Here is a 13791-nt window from a genome sequence, read left to right on the forward strand (position 1 = left end):
TTAGTATTGTTCTAATTCTGCAAAAAATGCTGAACCAGTAATATTTTTTAAGTATTGGAGCACTTGAATTTTTAAATGGTCAGTTCTCTCAGGAGCCCAGAATGAATGATGAGGGAACAAACCAATCCAGAGTAGGGGAAAGGGTTTTCTTAACTATGACAGTGAAAATTGGAGAAAGGCAGAGGAGTGGCCAGGGAGGTTACGAAAGGAGGGACTTCAAGCTTTTAACTCTGGATTCCAGGGGAGCAGACTTGGGTACAGACTGTGATCATATGCAGAATTTGAAACACTGTAAGGTAAGGGTCTAGTGGATAGTAGGAATGAAACAGAGGCTGCAAAGTCATGCTTGTAAAGTGTGAGCATGTGAAATGTGCAGTTGAAGTCAAGGATGTGAACAGATGCCCTAGAGAAGGCATAGAGCAAGAAGAAGAGAACCTGGCATGCTGGCTGGCTGGGAGAAAAGCATTGGTGACAGGACAGTGTGAGGAGAGCACTCTGGATGGATGTCACGCTGTAGTAAAAGGAGGCTTAAAAGAGCATTCAAGGAAACAGTGGTTTTTATCCCAGTTGCACATTAGAATTGTCTATTAAGGTTGTTATTGCTGTTTTCTTTTAAACTATCATTGCCTAGATATTCTGAGTTAATCAGTCTTCTTGAGGCCCCAAAAATCAGTATGGTTTTGAAAAGTTCCTGATATTTACAGCGCCTGGGTAGCTCAGTAGGTTAAACATCCAGTTCTTGGTTTCCACTCAGGTCATGTGGTCAAACCCCATAGGGGAATCTGTGCTCAGCGGGGAGACTGCCTAAGATTCTCTCCCTCCCTCTCCCTCTGCCCCTCCCCCTGCTTGCACTCTCTCTCTCTCTCTAAAATAAAGTCTTTAAAAAAAAAAAATGATTCCCATACTTAAGAACCATTTCCCTTGAATAGTCTTCTAAGAAGTTTGAATAAACCTCAGCAGCTAGCAATATATGATGCCATATTTAAAATCACAAGGAGGGAATACCTGGGTAGCTCAGTCAGTTAAGCATCTGCTTTCGACTCAGGTTATGATTCTAGGGTCCTGGAATTGAGTCCTACATGCGGCTCCCTGCTTGTCAGGGAGTGTGCTTCTTCCTCTGCCTACTGTCCCCCCTGCTTGTGTGTGCTCGCTCTCTCTCTGACAAATAAATAAACAAAATATTTTAAAAATTTAAAAAAAATTTTAAAATAAGGCCTTAGAGAAGTACAAAAAATGTTTCATGAAGAATCTCTATATTATTACACAAATATGAGAACTCTGACAAGTATTAGAAAGCTGGGTGGGCAACGCTAAGAGTTAGTGTGGCTGTGGGGCACAGAGACTCCTGAACACTGCTGGTGGGTGGGCGGACTGGTATCATTTGGTAGAGTATCTTGGGCAACTCGACCCCTTAGGCATACCCTATGATGAGGGTTCCGCCACTGGATAGGCATGCTTGGGAATCCTCCTGCGGGCCCATAAGGTGATGTGCGCCAGCATGTTCCACTGAAACCTGGTATAGGGTGAGAACTAGAGGTAATCTGAGTAGCTTTCTCTGGGAGAGTGGATCAGGTATAACTGGGTGGATGGACTCCATAGGATATTACGCAGCCCTCAGAAGCAACAGGTTAGATACATATGGATGTGTGTATCATATGGATGGGTCTTTAAAAAATAATGCTTAGTAAAAGCATAAGTAATAAAAAATATGACAAAATCACATAAAAACACATCCTCAGAAATCAACATATATTTTAGAAAAAAATACTCAGAAAAGATACAAACCAGTGAAAGTAGTTGCCCACATAGGAGAAGGAAGTGAGGATAACAGAGAAAAGATTTTATTTTTAAAAGTGATTCCACAGAGATGAAAAATACAGCACAGGGACTATAGTCCGTAATATCGTTAACAACATCGCATTGTGACAGATGGTGACCACACTTAACTGTGGTGAGCACGGAGCAAGGCAGACAATTGTCACATCACTTGAAATTATTATAGCATTGTGTGGCAACTATACTTAAATTAAGAAAAAAAAATAAAAATAAAAAGTAAAATAAATACAATTAAAAATAATAGAAAGTGTGATTCCCAGGAAGAATGGAATGAGAAATGAGGTCCAGGGGAGGAGTGTGTGTGTGTGTGTGTTTGTGGTGTGTGTGTGTGTGTGTGTTTCTGTAGAATAAAGTGGTGTTGTAAATGTGTGGATGAAATGGCAGATTCCAATACAAATCTCACTTCCCCTTTTATTTGTTCAGTGCTGATAATAACAACACTAGTTAAGCAATATATGCGCCGTACAGACATCCCAGAAAATTACCAGTAAAACTGACCTAACGATCCTTAAACCCACACACCCAGGGAAGGTATCCAGAACCTTTCCTATGAGTATACTGCAAATTCAGTGAGCCCCTCCTATAACCTGACATATCCGTGGGGGTACCGTGTACTCTGGGCTTCCTCCGTGCGCAGACACGTTCGTGGTTTTCCCTGGCTGCGTGGAGCCCCGCCATACAGATGCCTGTTCCTGACCCAGCCAGCCTTCTTCCGCTGGACACTAGCTGTCCCAGATCCTGCGGTCCCAGCTACTGCAGTGAACAGACAATAGCTACCTACCTTGGAAGATGATTTCCTGTTCTTCCTTTGACTCCTGTTTAAAGGGGGCTTAAGGATTGGGTTTGAAACTTGTCTTATATGTAAAAATTCCCTGGGCATTGTCAATGTCCAAGCACCAGCACCCCCCTCACCCCCTCTCCCGCCCCAGCCCAGGGAGCAGTTCTGGGGGTCAGTCGTGAATGACAGTGAAGGAGCAGTCACTCCCCCACTCTCTGGAAGCAGTCATTTTAGGTACTTATCGGGATGCCAAAGTACAATATGGGCTCTCTGGTTTCTGTACTTTAATCAATTGATGCATAGTTAAATCAATTAGAGCACTGAGGGCGCCTGTGCAGACCATGTGCGTCACCTGACCTGTGCGTCTCACGTGTGTAGGTGGTGAAATGGGAGGCGTTGAGTTTTTAGAAAACGGCAAAGAAATCACTGTTTATGTGGGGCAGGGGCAGGAAATGAAAGTAGGTTCCTAAATATCCAGTGCCAAAGCAGGGACAGAAGAAGCAAGCCCAGGAGAAAGCGCAGCGTGTTCTGCTGAGTGCTGTCTGCTCCCCAGCATACCCCAAAACTAGGTTTTAAAGATTTAGTTTAATCCTTCCAGTTGGTGGGTTTAAGCCTCAGCAATCCAGCACGGGTGTTTCCTCAGGCCTGGGTGTTCAGAGCTGGCCGGGCACTGTGCGACAGCCGCCCCCGCTGCCCACCCAGCAGCAGCCTCCTTGCTGGGGACCCCTGCCTTCGTGGCAGGGATGTGCCAACACTTTCTGTCGTTGGCGTAGCACTTGTTACCTGAGCAAGCGGGAGAAAGGCTCTTCTGTCTTTTCCAACTGGCCCTTTGTTGTTAAGAAGCTTCTGAGTAAATGCCGAAGAACCGCGGATCGGTCATGTTTGAGCATCACCAACACATGCTAGTAAAGTGAATGTGGTTTATTTATTAAAAAAAAAAAATCTTCTGAGTCGATACAGCCTTTTCTGCGGCCCTTTGCAACGCTCTCGAATGCGTTTCCCAGGCCGCGTGTATATTAACCTATAACCCCGCCGCCGAGAACTCACGCTGGGTGCTCCCGGCAGACGGGCTAAGCCTCAACATGAGTTACAGTGGATGGGGCCAGGGAAGCTCAAGGCAAGGCTTACAGAAATCCCTTCAGTGGCCCTGCTTAAAAATAGCAGTGCAGGCCATAGCTTAGTGTTTTGACAGCTTAGATCAGCAGTTTTCTCGGCTGATACATTGATTGCCGTTTGGACTTCAGTCCTGCTGATCTAATAAAACATCACCGTCATAACAGAGAAAGTAAAAGGATCTCTTGTGGTCCCAGCCACTCGGGAAATAGCTCTACAGAGCTGCTGCTGGAAGGCCAGCCCTCCCGTCTGATGTCAGATGAAGTGACCTTGGGCAAACCGACGAATCCTATCCAGTTTTGGGTCTTTTTAAAAATTATTTAACTTTTTCATCTATCAAGAGCTATTGTCTATTAACACTGTTTTGCATATTTTTACAAATACACATTTGTTTCAAGGACTACGGGGGTGCCTTCATAAATACTGAAACCAGACTTGTTTTATCGTGTAGCAGGATCCCAACAGCCTAATTACGCATCAAAACCTGCAATATTGGGGCATCTGGGTGTCTTTGTCCATTAAGTGTCTGCTTTTGGGTCAGGTCATGATCCCAGGGTCCTGGGGTCAAGTCCCACATAAGGCTCCTTGCTCATTGTTCTCCCTCTCCCTCTGTGCTCTTTCTCTCAAGTAAATAAATAAAATATTTAAAAAAAAAAAGAAGAATCTGCAATATTGTTATACTAAGTGAATGGGTGTGCACAAAAGTTAACTGAAGTTTGGATTAAACTATTAACATGCAAAAATCTCATGCGTTTGAAAGGTTGTTAGTATCTCGCAGTCACCGGGCCATCCGTCCTACTGATCTTAAATGTTCTTACTTTGGCAGCAATTGCTGACCATCCAGGAGGAGTTAAACAACAAGAAGTCAGAACTGGAACAAGCAAAGGAGGAGCAGTCCCACACGCAGGCGTTACTCAAAGTCCTCCAGGAGCAGGTAAGTGAAGGCAGCAGCTCCGATTCGGACATGTGCGTCCCTCCTGCCCCACCCGCACCCAGACATTTCTGATGCTGGTCTGTGGTACAGTCCGTCTTTACCCATCACACCTCCCGGCAGCACTGCTGTGCAGAATTCACAATCTGTTCTCACTCCTGCCCCGATGGGGACCACCCGAGCCTGCCAGCGACCTGTGAAAATTTTCTCCAAAAGACAAATGCTTTTTGATAAAGTTTTAAAGTCTCAGAGATGCAGATAAATGTCAAAGCGGACTGCTAGTTTCCCCGTAAGTGTTACAGCGAGGAACGTGCGTTCAGATTACCTGTGGCACTCGGGCAGACATATGAATGGGAAGGACTGATTCATCGGGATGTTAAAAAAAGAAAAAAGCATCCCCGCCCATCAGGGCACTTATCTAACCACAGTGAGCAACAAACCTTTTCTATGAAGTTTGTAAATCTGACCATTTCATCCCGGCTTTCGTTGATACTGAAGTGTGGCCTGACATTGATAAGTGGATTTGGAAGTATTGTCTTACAGCAGGGTAAGATAGATTGCTGGGCAGCAGGGTGAAATCCGAGTGAAATCCCAGTGAAATCTGAGCTCCCTATCTGCGCGGGAGAGCTCTTGAAATGCTTTCCTATTTCTGGCCTTCCCACATTGCCAAGGATGGAATGAATGGTAATTGGGAGGCAGAAAAGAAAAAAAATCACACAGAGTAACCCCAACCCTTTGGGGTAATCAAATTTAGCTTGTTTAACATTTTTTTCACCCACAGTGGCTTATGCGAAGGTTCTTTGTACCATAGAAATAACTTCAAAAGTGATATTTCTAAAAATATGACATTGGGAGAATATAGCCAGCTGTGACTCAGTCACTTTACAAGTGGTTTTTAGATTTTTGTGGCTTGGGAGCCGGAAAATACAGTTTCCGTTCCCTTTCTCCTGAAAGTATTAAGTGACTTGTGAGTGAGAAGTGAAGATGTGGGAAGCTTCACAAGCTTCAGAGGAATGTGCTTTGTGAAACTGCTGATCATGTGATTACCACAGATTGAGTAACGTCAACTGAGGCTGAAGGTGTATGATTTGGGGTGAAGTTCGATTGGCTGGAAACTGAATTCTCCATGACCTGCTAGCTAGGAGCCCCCAACTCACTGGGCTTTCCTCCTCTGCATGACTGAAAGACTTCCAGAAGAGTAGAGCAGCATTGATTGGGTCCACATTTGCTCCTGATCAGACAGAGCTCTGAGCTTTGCTGTTCTGTGCTCTTCCTCCCCGCTCCCACTCCCCACACCGCTACTTCCCCCTTCTCCGCCTCCTCCCTTTGCTGGGATGGGAGGGATGGGTTTCTCCTTTCTCCAGAGGACTCCCATCTTTTCTGTACATTGTCTTTTTAGACATGATGCTATTGCACACTTAGTAGACCACAGGACAGTGAAAATTTAACTTTTATATTCACTGGAAAACCCAGAATTTCAGTTGACTTGCTTTACTGCGATGCCTCTGAGCTATGCCTGTATTTTGATTTGAAGTCTGAGCCCCGGTCACAAAAAGAGATTCTGAGGGTTGCAGAAAGCACTGGTATCTTCTTGGTATGGCCTTCATTTTTAGAGAGCAGAAAGCTCATACACAGGCAGCTGTGAAACATCACACTTCATCCCCATCCCTTAAAAAATATGGGGAACATGAAGAAGCTCCAGAACAACTAAACTCATTAAAGAGCCAGAAAATATGACTGGGAAGGAATCATCTTTAGATCTGCTGTGCTCATCTAAAGGGGATAGCTCTTTTCAAGCAAAGACATCAAAAGCACGTCCATCTGAGAAGGCACCACAGCAAATACATCTGGGTGCTCCTGCCATCCTCAGACTGTTCTTCCGAGCACCCCTAGGCGGGGTGCCCCCATCATCTTTGCAAGTGGGAGCACAGAAGACACATTCCCTCCATCTCCTTGCGGCCAACCACCCACACACACACACACACACACACACTTGAAAACGCACCTCTGTACCTCCATGAGCATTGCCCGTTAGGCTTTCTTTGGATGTAGGTGGAGTAAGTACATGTGTAAACCCTTGTTCAGTGCCTTCATGGTAGGTACTCCTGGAGAGTATGTCTGTGTGGGCCTAGAGTCTTGTTTTCCTGTGCACACACACACACACGAAGAGACCCACCTTATTCTGAAGACCCAGTACTTTACTATTCAAAGTGAGGCCATTTGATGGGAATCCTAAAAAGAAAGTAGCTCATGAGGGGAGACCCCTACCGTCATGAGCCCCTGCCCCATCCCCATCAGGGGAGGCAGGATTATTCCCCAGGTTTTCCTAAGGAAGCTCCCAGCCTTCCTTATTTGTTAGGATGAGGCTTCTCTCGGTCCCTGTAGGCCCCACCAGCTCCTGCCCTTCACCTCCTTTCCAAACGCAGCATTTGACATCCGGAGCCCCTTCCCAAGCCCGGGTATCACCAGCCAGGACACGCCTCCACTCCGTCTGCAGGAGGGGGAGCGGCTAGAGGAAAGAAGGATGGGCAGAGGCCAGTGAGGGCAAAGTGGCGACCAGCCTACAGGTGCAGGAGGGAGCGGTGGCCTGTGGCGGCTCTGGCAGAGGAGAGCAGGGCAGGGAGCAGGGCCGGTGGACAGGGAGTACGAGGAGAGCCAATAGCGAGTGTCCAAAGACAGGAGGACGTAGAGCATCAGGATGGAATCTTTACAAGGGAGGAGAGCAGTGGGCCTGTCTGTGCCAGTAAACTTGTAAAGGGTGGAACCGGCTTCCATGACATGGTCCTTTACTTCTGCAGCAAAGTATCAAAGTCTTCCCTTGCTAAGCCGGCTCTGTGTCACGGAAGCAGAGCCTCAGGACCTAAAGTGAGCAGAAAGGGTTGGTGAGGAGAAGGGAAGGGGGAAACACCTGCAAGACAGAAACCTTTCTCCAGGAACACAGAGAGGGTCTTAAGTCCTTCCGTGCCTTGTGTTATTGGCTGGTCTCGCTATCACTGTGGGGCTCGTCTGCTTTTCTTTTTTTTCTTTTTAAGATTTTATTTATTTATTTGACAGAGCGAGATCACAAGCAGGCAAAGAGGCAGGCAGAGAGAGAGAGGGAAGCAGGCTCTCCGCTGAGCAGAGAGCCTGATGCAGGTCTCGATCCCAGGACCCCGAGATCATGACCTGAGCTGAAAGCAGAGGCTTAAGCCACTGAGCCGCCCAGGTGCCCGTCTGCTTTTCATGTCTGTAACATGTTGTAGTCGTGTGGGGAAACATCAGTGAGGGAGCCCTGAAGACCAGTGGACGCAATTCTTGTTTCCCAAGTGGGAGTGATATGTAAATGAGTCAAAGAGCCTCTAGTCCAGAGTCCGCTGCCCCGGCCTCAGCTTTTTCATGTTACCCCTCCTCTGGCAAAGCCCCTCTCTTGGCACGGAGAGCACGTGGCTTTCTTGCTGAGAATTGGACATTGTCTTAAAAAAAAAAAAAGACGCTTTTATTTTAATATGTACAGATAACCAGAAAGAACCAATATTCTGGATCAGATGCACTGTCAATATACATGCATTTATTTTCTTCTTTTCTTTCCAACTTTAAGCATTTATTTCCTGCCATGAATACTTTATTTTTGGCATAAAAAAAAAGATGATGACGAAGCTGCTGCTTCCTAAGCACTAATAAGCCAGGAAGAAATACTGGCCAGCAGCTGCGAGGTCTGCTCACCCTTTGCCCTTGCTCTCTGCTTCCAAATGTCTGCTTTGAGCTGGGCGAGGATAAAATGCCAATTAAAGGTTTCCAGAAATCTCCTGATAACGGATCACTCCTAAGCCTTCTGAGAGAGTAAAGAGAGTAGTGTTTTCAAATGTTCACTGTTAACAATCTCATTTGAGAAAGAGCTTTTCTTCTGATGCCTCAGTGACTGAGGAAATGTCTTCCCTATCCTTCCTTTACAAAAAGAAGAAAATCATCTTTTTTTTTAGGCCTCCAGAAACAATGCCAGTCATTCAAATATGTTCTCAAGGAGGACACATAGAGTAGCACTGCGGCACGTTAGAACAACCGAAAATACATCATTCACGAGTAATCGTTAGTGTAACATCATTTAGCTGGTGGCAACTTGCAAACGCTGCAGGGTTGAAATTAATAGCAATACAACTAGGAAATGAAATCATTTATTATTCTTAAGAACCAATTTTATACATTTTATGCCTATGGAACTGCTTTCTAATCTTATTATTTAAAAAATAATGACCAAGACCCATTTATTTTTTGCCAGCCATCAACTTTTATAAAATATTGGTCTCCGACTGGTTTCAATAAGACTCATTAGAATTAGGTGCTCCATCTGTGTTTTTTCTCAGAAGTTTTATAAAGTGCAACCTCAAGATAAATCAGAATTAACAGGATGATATATACTTAAGAGCCAAGCTTGCTTATTCATTTGGGCTTTTTTTCTTTTGCAGTTAAAAGGTACCAAGGAATTGGTTGAGACCAATGGCCACAGCCATGAGGACACAAATGTAGGTACCACTCACCTGATAGTTGCTCTTATTGCTTGATGTTGATTGAATGCCCACAGGTATACGGCATTTTATTTATAACACCAAGGAAGTCAGAATCCCTGCCTCTCAGTGGCTTATTAAGATTACTGTGAATGGTTTGGCAATAAAGTGTGGAAGACAGGTACTGCTGTTGTTAGCTGAGATTAGCAAACGTCCATTTCAAGGTACATGAGCCAATCTCTATTGTAAAAATTCTCATCTCAGTGAATTTCTCTGAGCCCTTTATATTTTCAAAGCTATACACTAATGATGGGTTGGGAGGGCAGATGGAATGAGACCAAACAGGGTAATAGGTTGTATATTGCATATATATTCTATTAAGTTTGCTTGTCACTGAAGATGGAAATGAAATGATTGTTATGCTGGAGAGGATTGAGAGCAAACTCCTTCTCTCAGAAAAGCCTTTGAAAGCATTGCCTCTCTCTGTTTCTGACCCAGAACGGTAGCATGGTCCGTCCATCTTCTTGATACAAGATCCCAGTGAGCACCCTGATTTCCTCTCTGTTTTGCTTGCGTATCCCGTTGCCAACCTTAGTCAAGTACTCTCTTTGCCTTGGAAGGGCCTCAGTCTCAGATGGAACATTATTCCGTGTAGATCATTGTCTCTCCCTGGGTTGGATGGTTTTGCTTTTGTCTTTTTAAAAATCTGATATCTGATGTATTTGATTATCCTCATCACAGAAAATGCTTACTAAGCAGTTCTTTTCATCTAACACAGAATCAGACATGGTAATGAATGCCTGATTAAGCTAGAGCTAGGAGAAATTATACATTTCATGTTCACTCTTGTTTTAATTATATACTGTGGAAAGCCGGACATCCAAAACACCAAAAAATCCCTCTTAATAGCTGTTGTTCCTACCAAACAGATAGTTAACGTCTGACGTTTATTGAGAACCTACTGTGTACATGGAGCTCTGCTAAGTGCTGGTAGTGGGGACGGTTACAAGGAAACGTAAGGCTTGCCGTCCGTTCTCTGAGAACTTAGAACACAGTGGAGGAACGAGGGGACACTTGAGCGATATACAAGATGTGATAAGTGTACAGGAATGTGAGGCAGCTGTTACGTGATGTAGTGTGAAATCTGGACTTTGCGTCTTATTAACCGTGTCAGTTGGGGCAGGCGAACCCTCCTGAGCTTCGTTTTTCTGTTTGTAAAACAGATGGCAAAGCTACCCTCACAAATGTGTCATGATGTTGCAAGGAGCTAAGGCACGTGGGAACCTTAAGGTGGTATTATTATGGTTTCCTTGTGGTGGATAATTAAGAATGGCTTTCCATTCTGGGTGGCTCAATCAGTCAAGCATCTGCCTTCAGATGATCTCAGGGTCCTGGGATCAAGCCTGGCATCAGGCTCCCTGCTCAGTAGGGTGCCTGCTTCTCTGTCTCCTTCTGCCCCTCCCCCTGCTTGGGCTCTCTCTGTCTCTCTGCCAAATAAATACATTAAAAAAAAAAATGGCTTCCCAGATCTGTGGGATTTGGGTTGGCTCTGAAGAGTGGAGAGGCCTGAGAAAGTAGAAAAGGAGAGGAAGACACGCTCTACAGGCAGTATTTCTACCAAAGTAGTTTCTCTTCCCACTCAAATATTTCATAAACCCTGTCCTTACCCTAGAGCTTTTTTCCAGGGTTCTGTCCTCCAGCAACACATTGCCAAGTTCTCAACCAGAACCTTCATGTGCTCTCCCCTCAGTCAGTCCCTCTGTGCCTTCCAAGGAAGCTACCATCAAATCCAGCAAGCCAGCCAAAACTGCAGTATGCCTCAGTTTCCTGGTCTATAAATGGGGATGGTGTTACCTGCCTTTCTTTCCATAAGGCTTATGGCGAGAAGCGAATGAGAGAACAGACATGGAATTACTTTGTAACTCTGAGGTTCTGAGCAGGATGTAGTTACGATTATGGGCTCATCTGTTGGTTTAATTAAATTGACGATACTTGTGAAGATAAGCCTACCATAATATCTAGTCCCTAGGCTCTCATTTTGAGAAATGTCAAAAGCCGTTCATTATTAAATGAAAAAAGTGGAAGATCATCTTTGAGGTCTTTTGTTCTTCCTAAAGGGAAGTTTTTAGCTTTGAAAAATTCCTTTCTGGAATCCAGGATATGGGCTTTGTAATCAGCAGAAGAAATGACTGTTGGGAGATGAGGTTCAGGCCAAGTAGGAGGGAGGAGCAGCATCGTGACTGCTGAGGGGTGGGTGAGATATTTGTGGAAGACTGAGCCCAGCCACACTTGGCTGGTCACTACTGGTGGTCATGGCCTCACGGACCAGAAGGCCGGGTAGTCGTCATAATCAATGCCTGGTCGTTCAGGGGTTTCCCAGTAAGTGGGCTCTTCACTTGTCTTCCTCCCTTTTGTCTGTAGTGTTGTCTCCTTTGGGCAGTTTCCCTACCACCTCCACTGGGGTGATGTGAATGAAAAGAAACAAAAATAAGTTATTTTGGCCACAATGAGAAGCCCCTGAGCAATATCTTATGAAGATATTTTTAAATGTCTGCTATGAAGTCTGTGTCCCATCTAACATTTCCATCAGCTCTGTGGTGGTAGAGGGAATCAGGGCTTTCAAACCAGACTGAGAGGCTTTAAGTCCCATTTTGGCCCCTGAATAAACTTGTGACCAGGGCAAGTTATTTGACCTTTTTGAACTTCATCTTCCCTATCCATAAGTATGCTCAGGAAAACCAGATACATAAACACAGGGGTCAGACTACATACTCGACATCAGTTCCCTCTCTTCACTTAGGCCCATGAAGTGTTTAATGTGGAAAGCAGAATTTTGGCAGGATGCAAAAAATGCAGTTCATGAGGTTTAAAGCCTCTGGCCCCGAGGTTACTGACAAAGACATATAGATTTTTTTTTTTACTGTCATTATTCACATATGCTGAAATTTTGCATATTATTTATTAGTAACAATTATACAGGACTGGTGCTGGCTTAGCTGGATATTCTTGTGAGAGTTGACAAGTGCTTTCTAAAAACAATGCATTTTATTGTAAAAGAAGTAGTTTGTATAGAACTGGAAAATTATAGAAAAAAATAGAGAGGTGAAGAAAAATCACTTAGTATCTCATTACTCAGAGGTAACCATGTTAATGTTTTATTTTCCTTCTCTCCAGTCATGTGCATATATATGACCAGAGGGAAAAACCCATAAATAAATATTATCATATTATTTTCAGTTTTGTACCTTTTTGATTTCTCATTATATCTTAAGTATTTTCCTTGTCACCAAATGTTCCTCAAAGACGTGATTCTTAATGACTGCATAATGCAGATATGCAATAATTGAACCACAGGCCTATGTGTTAGGCATTTAACTTCTCATTTTTTCACTATTATAAATAGTGCTATAATTAACATGCCCGTAAATCTTGTTCTGCATCTTTCATATTTGTTTCTGGGGGATACCGTATATTAATAGCCATGTCATCAAGTCTGGCAGGGAGCGTCAGACTTACAGAATTGTTAGCATTTAGAATGTGGTAGAGCAGATGTACACTTATGGTATCCATTAGTGGTCCTGAAGGAACCCATAAAAATATGTCTAGTCTTGTAATTTACGGACTCTGTTGCCTTAGTCCCAAGAGTTGTCAGGCTTGTGGGATGTTCACCACACGTACATTTGGTCTGTTATTATTATTTCTCTACTGTGTTTACATTTTATTGAGCAACAACTCTCTGACCATCACCACCTTGTCTGGTATTCCTGAGGTCCCCAAACCAAAGCGCCTTAAAAAACCTACCCTTGTCCCCTATCACAAGATCTGTGAGCTCATGCACATGAGAAAAGTTTTCTGAGGTCTGATTTAAAACCATCAGAGCCAGAAACTGAGATCACGTGCAAATACCTTGCTCTCCAAGAGCACTGCACTTTCTGGTTTTAAATAGGTTTTTCCTTCTGTTTGGAACTGGATATGTTAATGACAGCTGGGCAGTCCAGCTTTCTAAGTGTAGCCAAGTTAGGCCTTGATCACAGTTCCTTTAGAAATTTCAGTTATTCCAGACCTAGTTTCCTTTCCTAAAAAGCAAACTAAGAATTTCCTTTTTATCTCTGTCTCTGAGCTATATCCTAATTCCTAGAACTGCTAAACAACTAGCCTGGCTCCTAGTAATCATATATAACAGAGACCAAAGTCTAAAAAAAAAAAAGATCATCTATGCTCATCTTGTATCTCTTTTTTGATGACCTTCTCCCCAGAGCTGTCCCCACCTGTGATCCTTACATGTGAATGTTTGGTGAGAATATGGAGGGAAAGGGAGAGGATGCGAGAAAGGTAGAAAGAATTTGGAGGAGTCAAGTACAGTGGTGGCTGAAGCCTGCAGTGTATGCACAATTTGGTTTAAGAATTTTCCATGAATTTCCACTGTTCCCGCCCTTGTGTCCGCTATACTAAAGCCTCGACACCACAGTCTTCTGGTTGCCCAGTTCAGACTCCCACACTGGGGTTAGAGGAATCATTTGCAACCTACGAAGAGACTTAATTCATGATACTGAAGGTTCCCACTGTCAAGTACAACACCCTTCCCACCAACAATAAAACAAAAACACAAAAGAGAAAAGACTTTTCAGTTTTTCACGCTGCCTCTGTAAGAA

General features: G+C 44.0%; 1 protein-coding gene across 6 annotated transcripts in view; it reads left to right on the forward strand.

Annotated features, from left to right (window-relative positions):
- The window catches only part of ENOX1 (ecto-NOX disulfide-thiol exchanger 1), a 561141-nt gene that overhangs the window by 485486 nt on the left and 61864 nt on the right, over positions 1-13791 (forward strand). For all 6 annotated transcript variants that reach the window (XM_059377619.1, XM_059377624.1, XM_059377621.1 and 3 more), the window contains 2 exons: positions 4554-4661; positions 9101-9157. In XM_059377619.1, coding sequence (XP_059233602.1) covers positions 4554-4661; positions 9101-9157 — 165 coding nt within the window. The remainder of the gene's footprint in view (positions 1-4553; positions 4662-9100; positions 9158-13791) is intronic.

Source organism: Mustela nigripes, chromosome 15 (genome assembly GCF_022355385.1).
Source record: "Mustela nigripes isolate SB6536 chromosome 15, MUSNIG.SB6536, whole genome shotgun sequence".
Lineage (NCBI taxonomy): Eukaryota > Metazoa > Chordata > Mammalia > Carnivora > Mustelidae > Mustela > Mustela nigripes.